A 12,727-nucleotide genomic window follows, 5' to 3' on the forward strand; every position below is an offset into this window, starting at 1 on the left:
TTGATTGTGTGTGTTGGGGTGGGTATCTATATAGCAGATGGGTTGCCTGGGAATGGTCGCCATGCAATATTATATGGGGTAGGCTATACGTGTAAAAGTTGTCAAATTGATGAGAGTGTGTTGTGCAGCCGCCGACTTCTTTATCCTCCCGCCACCTTATTTCAGAACGATCTGCCATGCCCAAGGAGCCACATGCCAAGCCATCCAAAGTCGCAAAGAAGAAAAAGATAAGACCAGGCGATCCCATTCCACCACCACCTGACAAGCCAGGTCAATGTAAGTCTTGATCAAGGGCAGCATGGCCAATCGATTGGGGTGGGATCTAAGCATTGAATGCGCATAGGTCACTTTTGGATTCCATACAAGGGAAAATATTGCAGCCTACTAGCCAAGAAGACCAACAAGTATTGTGGCGAGCATTTGAGCCATGACCTTGATTCAACATCCAACCGCCGTATTCCTTGTCCATATGATCCTTCACAGTACGTGTCGTAAAAGGTCACAAAAATACCTCTTGCATTGACCACTTTCCCCTACCTTACAGCACAGTGTATGAAAAGGTTTTGGAGGAACATTTGAAGAGCCGATGCAATGCCCGTCCACGTGCTCCCGAACAGTATCACGCACTCAATGTCAATTGCTCCCTTCCACTATCGACCGAGGAACTCGAGTTTCAAAAGACCATTTATTCACACAAGAATATGCATCCACAACCTTGGCTTGTACGCGTTCAGCTATCCGAGCTTGCAAAGGAGGATTTGGATACCATTATCGACAAGACCCAAAAGACATATCACCAGGAATTGCCTTCGCCCATTCAAACGATGGTGTTGAAAAATGACACAGCTGAAAGCAAAAGGTAGGTTGGCATGCGTGGGTGGTTTAAAAGGCTTCATGCACTTAACACTTCACGTTTGGATTAGAGAGCAAGTGAAGCGAACCAAACATCTTGACCAACAGGTATGATACATGACTCGATGCAACCCATACATAGGTTGACACAGGAGATATGTAGTCATCTTTACTTGGACATATGGAGCGATGTGGCATGTTGGATGACAAGAGTGCATGTTTTATTGAATTTGGTGCTGGTAAAGGTAAGGGACGTTTTCCATGCAAGGAGATGATCCTATGCTGACATGAACAAGGTGAGACTTCTCATTACCTAAAGAATGCTCTGGGTGAGGTGAATGGTGAAGCGACCTATGTTTTGGTGGATCGAAAACTGGTGCGAAACAAGGTAGATGATATTCAAAGGTTGTAGTAGCAATGATGATACTAAGATGTTGTCATGAGCATTTAGGTGGATAATGCTTTATTGGGCCATTCAGAGAAAAAGTCGACTGTGCAACGGATTACGATTGATATCAAGGATTTGGAATTGTCTCGAGTACAAGCATTATCCGACGACAAAGGACAACGTAAACCGGTGGTGGCCTTTTCCAAGCATTTGTGTGGCAGTGCAACCGATATCACCCTAAAGTGCTTGATGAATTATGTCGAAAAAGAACGAGCCAATGGTAACAAGTAAGTGGAAGACTTTTGTATAATTCTATATAGCTTGTACTCATTGAATGCATAGGACACCTATATCCGGGATTATCATTGCACTTTGTTGCCATCAGCTTTGTCGCTATGAAATGTATCCCAACACCCCCTACTTGACAACAAGCGGATTTGAAAAGATCGACTTTGCCAGATTATGCAAGATGAGCAGTTGGGCTATATGCGGTTTACCTGATAAGAATGGTGAAAACTCTACGCAAGATGGTGGTGATGACCATGCATGCATAGCAGGAGAAGAAGGCGATGCTGATGCAAGCACGTAAGCTTTTAGTGAGGGAATTAAGGGAAGAGGGTTCATTGATTGATGGTGGTATCGTTTATTAGGAATCATTACTCAGGTCGTGATCATCAAGAACGAGAGGATATTGGTTTTCAATGCAAACGAGTGATTGATATTGGGCGTGTGCGATATCTAGAGGAACATGGTTTCAAAGCAGAGCTTGTATATTATGTGGATAGATCAACTAGCTTAGAGAATTGTGCATTGATTGCCGTTCCTGATACTCAATAATAGAAGAGCCAAAAGGCAGTTTATTACACTAATATGCAGTCGCCGCCCAATTACCGGATTTGGTGTTGAGCGGATGGGGAGCGGGCGTGGTTGGGTAAAATTGTACTGGATGGCAGACCACCAAGACTTCCTCCTCATTTGCTGATTGACGGTTCATCATGGTAGGTTGAAGGATATAGAAAGACACTAATGGGAAAGAGAGAGATTCATATCAACGACTACGATCGATGGATGGATGAATGAATGAATCGATGGATGGATGGGATGAGAGATTGAAGGAGATGGCCCGAACGACGCTATTTATATGAACGAGGCACCATGCTGATCCGCCATTTTCCAACCACCCATGACAGGTTAACATTCCCAAGACCAGAAACACGTTCTGCAAGGGCAAGAAGTGCAGAAAGCACACTCCCCACAAGGTTACCCAGTACAAGACTGGTAAGGCTTCGCTCTACGCCCAGGGTAAGAGACGTTACGACCGTAAGCAATCCGGTTATGGTGGTCAAACCAAGCCCGTTTTCCACAAGAAGGCAAAGACTACCAAGAAGATTGTCCTTCGTCTTGAATGCACTGGTAATGTATCATAGGGAGATATCGATAAGGGTAGGAAAAAATGGCTGATGCATAATGTTCTTCATAGCCTGCAAGTACAAGATGCAACTCCCCATCAAGCGTTGCAAGCACTTCGAGTTGGGTGGTGACAAGAAGACCAAGGGTGCTGCTCTCGTTTTCTAAACTGTGTATCGTATGCAACTCGTCGAATAAACCTGCGGATGTCTTGTTTGTGATATATACGCACACGACGTGACGAATATCAGCTATCAACAATCGTTTATTTTATGATGGAGATGATGATGGAGCTTTTCTATATGCGACGAATTCTATTTTATTTCTCATGCATGAATGTTCGGGATGCGTTAGGAAGGTGAAAGGGGAGGGAAATGTAAAAAGAATAGTGTGATCTCTATGAAGCGTCCCTACTACAACCAGCACAACCAGGTACAACAATGGGTATACGTTGTCGCTTTTTAGAGAATAATCCACCTTTACCCTGGAGGAGCATTGCACCAACAAAAAGTAACCACCAAGTCCATACATTCAAGATCAAAGTCGGGTACAATCCACCATAAAATGATCCAAGTGTGATATGTTGGGACATACGCCATAACCAGTAAATCACCTCCAAGCCCTTGAACCATGCGTGTTCATTCAATTGGCGTTTTTGTTGACGTCCTTTGTAGGATCCACGGCAATGAAGGTCCACAGCCTCAGTCGCACGCCAAGCAAACAGCAAAAGAAAGACACCCAAATCAAAGACCAATTGAGTAAAGGCATACTTCCAAGAATCCGCCAACGGGACCCAATCATTGCCAAAAGCGAGGCCCCAAATGTAGAATAAGCCATAGCGTTCAGCATCGGTTGCACCTGACGGAATGAACTCGGCTTGGAACCATGGTAGCATCAGCAGGATCATCAAATAATAAAAGGTTGTGTACCAAATGGCAGGTTGATCATGTCCAAGTTGCATAAATCGCAAGAGCCACAGTAGCACTTGACGTTGCACAAAGTCGAACGGGCCACACGTGGGATATTGATCAATCTCATGAATCTTGCATAAAAGGCTACTGGCAATGCGTCCTTGGTCCTTGTTCCATATTCCTCGATATAATGGCGGTCCCAACAATAACAACACCATGACGAAAATGCCAAAAAGAGAAAGAGTGCGCAACTAGACAAAGAAAAGGTGAGTTCATTGTACTCTTTTCTTTTTTGTTTCCCTTACTGCTTGCTTACCAAATAGGACATATGGGCTCCAATCAACCATTCACCAAAACCACCGGCAATACTAAGTCGCATCGAATCCATCCTGAACATCGTCGTTGCCTCTCCGGTACCATCATATTCTGCTTCAATTCGGATCACGTGCGATTCCATATCATCAAAGTCGTTAGGATCCCATTCAGATACCCATAATGGTAGTTCCTTGGTGCCGACAAATTTGGCAGGGAATGGATGTCGCTTTTCATCGACCAAGATACGTATACGTAGCCGTTGGGGAACGGCATCGGAAAACACCAAGAAGCGAATATGGGTGCTCCTTTTGGGCAAGTGATAGGGTTCTTTGTCTGCCAATAAATAGCGTGCATCTTTTGGATTGGTGATAATGACCACAGGTGGCGTAGTGATCGGCTTTGGCCATGGGACTCGTTTATCAGGTGGTAGTTCTAGCACCTTGTCATCATCTTGAATCTGGTCAATAGGTAGCTCAGCGTCGACAAAGGTAATCATGTCATGGTCCACCGCCACAATACGAAAAGCACCATGGTCTTTCATGTCCGCCAATTCAAGCTCCAAATGATCAGTGCCATAGTTGTATCTTTTCAATACATCCCCCAAACCTGTCAAATGTCGTTATTACCGATCCTCGTGATGTCCACAAATGAAATCCTTACCCGCCACAAGTCGATGCAGATGACCACAAAAATAAACACTGAGACGATGGGAAAGATCCTTGTAACTGTGGCCGCGAGCCGATTCGCCAAAAATCATGGTCGTTGTAGGATAATGAGAGAACTATAATCATCCATTGTTGGTATCCATTTCTTGCCATACAACAACACACACTTACCATAAAGGTATGATTGTATAGTTCTGGGGTCAAGATAGCTTCCTCCAACTTGTTCATTGCGGCCGATGTTAGATAACCAAAGAAATTGAGTGGTCGTGCTGGTCCACGTTTAGGGCTACATCATCACCATCACCATCATCAGCTCAATGCCTCCATGTATATATAGGTTGATCCTTACGTGGCATCTGCTACAACAAATCGGTACTTTCCAAATGGCTTGACGATATCCCAGCTGTAGATTCCTTCATTCTCAAGTAATTTGGCGCTCTTGCCATAGTCACGGTATAGATCGGTGGATGCATTGTGGGATGCGAGATTGAACGAGTCATGGTTGCCTTTCATGTCGTACCAAGGGATACCCAAAGAACCTTGTTGTACTGCTTCCTTGTACATCTCCCATTCTTCCTTGTATTGGCCCGTCTTGATGGCCTTGGCATCCTTTGCATCGGTCAAGTCACCTGTCACCACTACGAATTCAGGACTATTCAATGTCAATAACAATGATCCATTATGAGCTCTTTTACTATACCTCATTGTTGGAAGAATCGACTGCAGGAAATGCAAAAAGTGGTTTGTGTAGCCATGAGATCGAAATTTGGACAAGTGAAGGTCTGATATCTATTATCAGCTAGCGTGTTGGTACAAAGACATACACACATCATCGACATCCTTGTTGTACCTGAACAAAATAGAACAACTTTTCTGTATTATCCTTCATGATATCATCTTCATCAATGTCTTTGCTGTAACGACGAGGAGGGTGTATTTCGCTCGGTAATGTCGACCCATCCTTCAATGCATTGGGTGAAAGAACAGCAGTCGAAGAACGATAGAGTTGTATAGATCGCCATCCCGCAATGAAGAGAGCGAGAACGCAAGCCCAGATGGACGCTGACAGCTTCATTACTCGGCAATGGTTCAATCGAAGTTGGCGTCAATGAAAAAAGGGAAGCGAGCTGGCGCTGTGGATATTTCTGGGATAAAGAGAGGTGGTTGCACACATGCGTACATTACTGCTCTTTTGGTGTCACTTTAGCATTTGCATTACAACAAGCAGCCGTTGCCATAGCAAAATAGATACACCCCCCGTTGCTATAGTCTTTATGCAAATAACAGATGGCCTTTTTATTACACATACACATTAGTTGTTGATGTTTCCTATTTATAACAATGATGATGTCTGTACAATGGATTGATGATGGGAAGCAGGGTGGGCAGTCTATTTTAAGCCGAGGAGGTGGAAGAGGAGGGAAGACTTGCAAGGACGCCTTCACTCACCAAATGAGATTGTGGATCCTGCAACATTGTGTAAATCATGAACCATTGAAGACGATGAATGATCCTACAACCATGATAGTATAAGTATCTTTATGTTCAATCCATCATCCATGAGACCACCTACCGAGGAGCAAATTGCCACCATCGTAAATTTTCACATGCACCAATACCACGCATACCAGCCCAGAAACCAAGACCACGCATGGATTTGCCTTGTGTTGTAGTTTCACTACCATACTTGCGAACGAGTTCATGTGAACGTTGACCACCAAGAAGAGGACTACCGATAGTCAATGCTGCAGGAACACGATTCACATAAATGGGAAGCGTGAGAAGATCGCTAATGGATCGATAAAAGAATGGGAACCGATAAGGCGATGTGAGTGGTGATAGACGTAAATGAAGTAGGAATGTAGCAGGGAGGGCTGTCAAGCACGAATATCCCAAACCACGCAATGCTATGTATCATGGATGAGTATACTAATAATAAACCCCCCTCAATGGAGCATGTCTTTGTTTACCTCTGAACGTATCCCAAATCGTAATCTTGCCTCGTTTCGACCTGTCAAAGGATTGTACACGTTGTTCGAGTTCAGCAGGTCCCACCGTTTCTGCTTCACGTTCCTTGACCCTTTCTTCACGTTGTTCTTCCATTGGTTTCATTTCAGGTGTGATTTCTTTTATAGATAAATCCATGTTAGCATAGGGTAGGAGTGTGCGCCAAAATGATCCCTCTTACCTTCACCAGGTTCCTTTTGACGCCATCGACGAATCTCACGTCGCGTATTTTCAAGCATGACAGTTTCTTCATCAAACACAGGATGTTGTGGTACAGGTTGAGGTGATGCAGAAGGGGGTGCCACGTCAAGGTTGCTACCAGTGACACTGGCAAAGGAGGCCTTGACATCATTTGGAGCCGTTGCTGTATCTATGGCGGGGAATTGATTGTCGGATTTAGTAAAATGACATCATGTCGCACGCATGTCAACATCATGACATCAGAGAAAGAAAAGCTCGAGCCACCACCACCTTACCTTCTTCTTGAGGCCTATCGGCAGCAGCTGCATCCACAGCTTCGGAGAGCTTCGAAATCTCTGTAAACATAGCACGCTCCTTGGGCTGATTATGATCCACATTGTTCTCAGCCATCTGGTTGGCTTGTTGCAAGGTAGGAAAGTCGTCATGCGTATGCTGTGGTAAAGCATCTTTTTGTTGTTGTCGTTGTTGTCGATTCTGTTGCTCAATAGCTTCAAGACGCTCACTAGGCTTTTCTTCAACAGGTGCTGGTTTAGCAGCCATCTTTGCAAAGCTTTGTGATGCTGGTGGTGGTGGCACTTTGACTACATAATAAACGTGTAAACAACCATCATTTTCCCAATGTTCCTTCTTCTTTTACCTGATGGCGATGATAGCATTTCCTTTACATCAGGAAGATCGGATAAACTATCAGTGGAAGACGACAAGGTGTTTTCCTCTGGAGCCGGCATATTGGGAAAATCCTTGTTACCAGCAACATTGGCAAAAGAGCGAGCAGGATGAGGTGGGATTGTGGTGTCCTCTTTGTTTGCTTATATACACGTGTCAATGAATGTGTGTCGTTTTTATGTATAATGTGTCATCACATGTACCTTTATGCTCATTGTTGTTGTTGTTGTTAAGTAAATCACCTACGCCTGTGGATGAAGTATGGGAGGGTGTTGGACTCTTTGCTTTTTCACGACGAGCAGCTTCCTGGGGTGATGGAAAATCACTGACAAAAGCATAAGATCTTTCGGGAGACAGGGTATTGTTTGCTTCTTCCTCATCTATCAACTCGCCAGATTGGTTCAAGAGATCACTGACACCCGAGGAAGAAGGTGATTTATCCTTTACGGTTTCTTGAGGAAGAGGAAAGTTATTACTACTACCACCAGGCGCGTCATCGATGGATGGAACACGTTGCTCAGGGTTCGTCGTAGTGGAAGCAGCTGATGATGATGGATCAGTAGCCCGTTGCTTGTTTCCTCCTTTGTCTTTGTGATGAGCAGCAATATCAGCCCAAGAGTTGTTTTGTTCCGAGTTGGACATGAGAAGAAGAATGAGATATGGTTAAAGAAGAAGAAAAAAGAAAAAAAGAAAATCATGAAACTAAATGCATGGGCTTTTTTCTCCCGAGGCAGCTGCAGCTCAAGATCTGATTTGCTAATGTCGGGCTTGAGAGCGGCGGGTGTCCATTGTTCATCACAAGTGGGGGTGTTACAATACAATGCAGGAATAATGGATGTCGCTGATGCGGGTATGTCAATATTGATATATCATTGTTGGTATCACAAGAGGTAGTCAAAGACCACCAAGCTTGATTTTTATGCAGACCAAGCACATGTTGAGAACCATGTCGTCAAGCTTGTGGTGGTGGTGTTTGTTGATTGAATAACACACACACTCACACACCCCTTTAGTCACCCAATCCCTTTATCTTGTCTTTTCCCCCTTCTCACTCTTACTCTCTCTCTCTCTCTCTTTTTCTCTCTTTTTCCACTCCCTTTCTCATCGAAAATTACGCCATACGTATTACCCTTCTCTTCCTCTTTCCATACCCCGGTTTGACCATTCACACTGATCGCTATTCCAGGCCACTAGGCCCAAAGAGAAGAAAACTCTCTTGCTCGGCTTCATTCGCCGTTGATCGTACTTTGAGAAGAATCCCAGATCGGCATCTTTGTTCGTCCATTGACTCCATTGCACACACTATGGTACCTCCTCTTCCTACACCTCCTTCAACAACAACAGCAGCAGCAAGTCAACGTTTACCACGCTATGCCCAATCCACACTGAGTCAACGGTTGAAATCAAATCATCCACAGCATTCAATTGACAGCTCTTCATCATCAAGCACTGGACGAAAGCGTAATATCAACCCCGAAGATAGCCCCATCAAGCATCCTCAAAAGACAAGGATTATCGCATCCAGCAACACCACATCCAATGTTCGTTTTCGATCCAGCGATATTATTCATGATACCAATGCATGCATGTTCAAGATAAAGTTGGATTCTCAAGGTCGAATTGGTAATGTCAATAAGAGGGCGGCGGGCGGAGAATAGTAGTAGGAGTGCTTGTTACTCATCAGTGTCAATTAGCTGCATTATGCTATCTTCCAACCCGATTGCATTTATTAGTCGATTTTTATCATACGGTAAGTAATCATAATGATGATGATGATGGATCTTTGAATCGAAGCCTGATTCTGGTCATGATTTTAGGAAATCCCTGAAAGTTATCGACAATTGGGGTTGGGTGATCTATTGGCACGACGAGCCTTTCAATGGGCAGAGGAGAACAACAAGCTTGTGATCCCAACATGTGCATTTATTCAACGCTATCTCGAGCATTACAAGTATATGAATAATGCGGTGCGTAACGAACAGGAAGCCATAGAGCGTTTGGCAATAATGAAATTACGACAACAGCAGCCACCCCCTTCACCCGTGTCCTCGTCTCCTGTACCATCATCCATTACTACCACCTTAGCCATTAACAAGTAGCAAATAGCGTCAATAAACAAGGAACGTGTAGCATAAATAGAGGAGTAGAGTGTGTACCACAGTAAATGACAAGATACAGCAAGGTGGGCTACCATTTTCTTACATGAAGGCTGATGCATTCCAGTAACACAAGCGTGACACACATGCCATTGAGAGAGAATCATTGAGAGAGGCGAGAGGGGTCTTTGTTAAAGTGAGAGAAAGAAAGTAAAAAAGAGTCTTTCATATCACACACACCTCTTTCTCTTTCTCTCTCTCTATTCCCCCCTTCTCTTTTACCCCCTTATTCTCCCTTTCCTTTCCTTTCGGTTGCCATGACCGCCGCTACACTTGCCCCGCCTATTGCAGCTAGTGGTAACGCACCTACCACAACAGCCACACGAGACCCCGAGATCTTGCCTCGTCGAACCCCATCTGTCAGGTCAAACACCCTTGAACCCTCCAATGACGCTTCATTACAACGCCATAGCAGCACACGCAGTCAAACAAGTGCATTAGAAAAACGAAAGCAGCAGCAGAACCAAGACAGCACTTCGGCATCGAGACGCCCATCTGAAAGACGCAAAGTCATTCGCATTGGCAACTATGTAATCAATCGAAAGACCATTGGGGCTGGTAGTATGGGCAAAGTGAAGCTTGCAACTTGCTTGACGGATAGCGACAGACAACAGGTACGCACACTTTCATTGTTATTATTATGCGTACAACTCCCAATTGATGATGATCCATATGTCCAGTATGCAGTCAAGGTGATGCCCAAGATCAATCTAGCCGCTTTAGCCGATGTCGATACAAGTAAAGCCAAAGATCCCAAGGATACACCACAAGAGCGTGAACAGCGGACCATACGTGAGATGGCCTTGATGCAACTCCTACGACATCCCAACATTTGTCAACTCAGAGAATGGATCAATGAAGGCGACTATTATTACATGTTTTTGGAGTATGTGGATGGTGGTCAACTCTTGGATTACATTATCAATCATGGCAAATTGCGTGAGAAACAAGCCCGCAAGTTTGCAAGACAAATTGCCAGTGCCCTTGGTAAGTACAAGGAAGGAGGAGGAGGATTTAATGATTTATTTACTCATGATGATGGGCGATCTACATCCCATCCCAATTCAATTAGATTATTGCCACCGCAATTCCATTGTACATCGGGGTAAGTTGGGTTTCATGTAAATGGAGGATTTACATCTCATCCATGTTCGGATTTGCCACTTTTGGATAGATCTCAAAATAGAAAACATCATGTTGACCCGGAACGAAGATGTCAAGATCATTGACTTTGGCTTATCCAACATTTATTCTCCATCACGCCTCCTCAGCACTTTTTGTGGCTCCCTCTATTTCGCCGCTCCCGAATTACTTCGCGCTCGTCCTTATACCGGCCCTGAAGTCGATGTTTGGAGCTTTGGTGTGGTTCTCTATGTCTTGGTATGTGGTCGAGTCCCCTTTGATGATACAAGTCTCCCTGCTCTTCATGCAAAGATCAAGGCTGGTCAAGTGGACGGCTATCCAGAACATTTAAGCAGAGGTAAGAAAAGGGAAAAAATGGGATTGTTGGGGAAAAGTGTCATTAACATCACGTGAATAGATTGTGTTGATTTGTTGACTCGTATCTTGGTGGTGGATCCTAAACGACGTGCAACGCTCAATCAAATATTGACGCACCCATGGATGACGCGAGGATATGATGAACCTATTGTGAACCATCTTCCACATCGACAACCCATTGATTCGATTGATATGGATATTGTTCAAGGAATGCGTGGATTTGGATTTGGGGAAGAGCATGAGATCTATGCAAAGCTCGAGAAAAAGATCAACGATCCCGCTTATCGACAAGCCGCTGCACAAATCGATCACAACTATCAGCAACAATTGATGAATCAAGATCAATTGTCACGATCACGTTGGCGACTCAATATTCGTACAAAGAGATCCTCAGTGATACAAGATGATCCATTGTCGTTGCCAGCCATGTATGATCCATTGGTGTCGGTGTATTATCTTTGCAAGGAGAAACGTGAATATGAAAAGCGTCAACGTCATCTCAAGCGTGGTCAACAAACTGCCAATACAGCCACTCAATCTGTACCAACGCTTCGACGTTCCAACAGCACTATTACTCCATCATCACGTGCCGAACCAGGTCTTGTGCGTCGTAAGACTGAACGTGCTCCAAGTACTTCTCGACTTGATAACACCACCAACAATGCAAGCTCTGTTGGCATTGGAAGATCAGGCAGTGTGCTTTCACGTTCCAATAGTGCACGCAGTATGTCATCTACTCTTCTTGCACGTAGTCGAAGTGCTGTACGTCGTCTTGGTGCTATGCTTCCCAATACAAACATCCATCGACAATCCATGGAGGATCCTCAATCACCACCGCCTTTACCTACCAATTCACCTCATAACCACCCTGCTGCTGCAGCTGCTACTTCTTCTTCTTCGCCTTATCATCAATCACAAGAGTCATCATCACCTTCCAATACAGGGAAAAAGAGCACCTTTCAACAATTTCTCAAAGTGGATCCAAAGGATAACAGTGATAAGCCAAGGTCATCATGGCGTCGATTATCCATTAGCCGAGGATCACGTTATACTCGACCCTCATTGGATGGTGGTAGCAGTAGCACAACAACACCTACCATGAGTAAATCAGCTACAACGACTTCAGCACCTGGAAGACGCATGTCCGAATCAGCGGATCGAGATGTAGATGCTATGAGCCATAGCAGTAGCAGTGGTATCAGTCATCATACGACACCCTCACCATCATCACCCCAACAACAACCACGAAGCTTATTCAATTTCAACCGACGCCATCTCTATCGCAGTACCCCCCAACGGCTCTTGGATGATCTTACCAATTTATTATGGTTGAGAAATGTGCGCACACAGCCCGTACCCTCTGATCCATTTGCATTAACGTGTGAATGCGATTATCCTGATTGGACAAAGTTGTTAAAGGATGAAGATATTCTTGAGGATCCAACAGCTGCAGGATTAAAGGGAGAAAAGACATTGCGATTCACGATCATGGTCTATCAAGCACGTTTGGCTGGTGGTCGCTTGGGTGTCAAAATTAGAGAGGGTGATGAATCACCTTATGCCAAAGTGTTCCGAAGCATTGGTCACACACTATTGACAGAGCTTGACAAGATGGTGGCCGATACATCTGCTACAGGTCGCTAACAACAAGTATATCCA

The 12,727-nt window shown here is 44.5% G+C and overlaps 6 protein-coding genes across 6 annotated transcripts; 4 read left to right on the top strand and 2 right to left on the bottom strand.

Moving 5' to 3' along the window:
- Positions 1-176: 176 nt before the first annotated feature.
- On the top strand, positions 177-2,077 carry O0I10_000780 (uncharacterized protein; the record flags this gene model as incomplete). Its single annotated transcript, XM_058480885.1, has 9 exons — positions 177-276; positions 344-482; positions 545-859; positions 924-960; positions 1,016-1,097; positions 1,149-1,240; positions 1,304-1,527; positions 1,583-1,825; positions 1,891-2,077. The coding sequence occupies 9 exons, from the start codon at positions 177-179 to the stop codon at positions 2,075-2,077; spliced, it is 1,419 nt and encodes a 472-aa protein (XP_058348449.1).
- A 318-nt stretch (positions 2,078-2,395) lies between these two features.
- O0I10_000781 (60S ribosomal protein L44) lies at positions 2,396-2,815 on the top strand (the record flags this gene model as incomplete). Its single annotated transcript, XM_058480886.1, has 3 exons — positions 2,396-2,461; positions 2,509-2,653; positions 2,721-2,815. 3 exons carry the CDS (start codon positions 2,396-2,398, stop codon positions 2,813-2,815), a joined length of 306 nt encoding a protein of 101 aa, XP_058348450.1.
- A 229-nt stretch (positions 2,816-3,044) lies between these two features.
- On the bottom strand, positions 3,045-5,613 carry O0I10_000782 (uncharacterized protein; the record flags this gene model as incomplete). Its single annotated transcript, XM_058480887.1, has 7 exons — positions 3,045-3,809; positions 3,875-4,479; positions 4,534-4,654; positions 4,710-4,824; positions 4,888-5,190; positions 5,239-5,327; positions 5,389-5,613. 7 exons carry the CDS (start codon positions 5,611-5,613, stop codon positions 3,045-3,047), a joined length of 2,223 nt encoding a protein of 740 aa, XP_058348451.1.
- Positions 5,614-5,933: 320 nt separating this feature from the next.
- O0I10_000783 (uncharacterized protein) lies at positions 5,934-8,054 on the bottom strand (the record flags this gene model as incomplete). Its single annotated transcript, XM_058480888.1, has 7 exons — positions 5,934-6,051; positions 6,112-6,445; positions 6,509-6,664; positions 6,727-6,915; positions 7,022-7,327; positions 7,384-7,554; positions 7,616-8,054. The coding sequence occupies 7 exons, from the start codon at positions 8,052-8,054 to the stop codon at positions 5,934-5,936; spliced, it is 1,713 nt and encodes a 570-aa protein (XP_058348452.1).
- Positions 8,055-8,716: 662 nt separating this feature from the next.
- On the top strand, positions 8,717-9,511 carry O0I10_000784 (uncharacterized protein; the record flags this gene model as incomplete). The annotated part of the gene is made up of 3 exons (XM_058480889.1): positions 8,717-9,035; positions 9,107-9,162; positions 9,230-9,511. The coding sequence occupies 3 exons, from the start codon at positions 8,717-8,719 to the stop codon at positions 9,509-9,511; spliced, it is 657 nt and encodes a 218-aa protein (XP_058348453.1).
- A 314-nt stretch (positions 9,512-9,825) lies between these two features.
- On the top strand, positions 9,826-12,712 carry O0I10_000785 (uncharacterized protein; the record flags this gene model as incomplete). Its single annotated transcript, XM_058480890.1, has 5 exons — positions 9,826-10,182; positions 10,249-10,555; positions 10,641-10,673; positions 10,743-11,048; positions 11,109-12,712. The coding sequence occupies 5 exons, from the start codon at positions 9,826-9,828 to the stop codon at positions 12,710-12,712; spliced, it is 2,607 nt and encodes an 868-aa protein (XP_058348454.1).
- Positions 12,713-12,727: the final 15 nt, after the last annotated feature.

This window comes from Lichtheimia ornata, assembly GCF_029851405.1.
Source record: "Lichtheimia ornata isolate CBS 291.66 chromosome Unknown scaffold00002, whole genome shotgun sequence".
In the NCBI taxonomy this organism is placed as follows: domain Eukaryota; kingdom Fungi; phylum Mucoromycota; class Mucoromycetes; order Mucorales; family Lichtheimiaceae; genus Lichtheimia; species Lichtheimia ornata.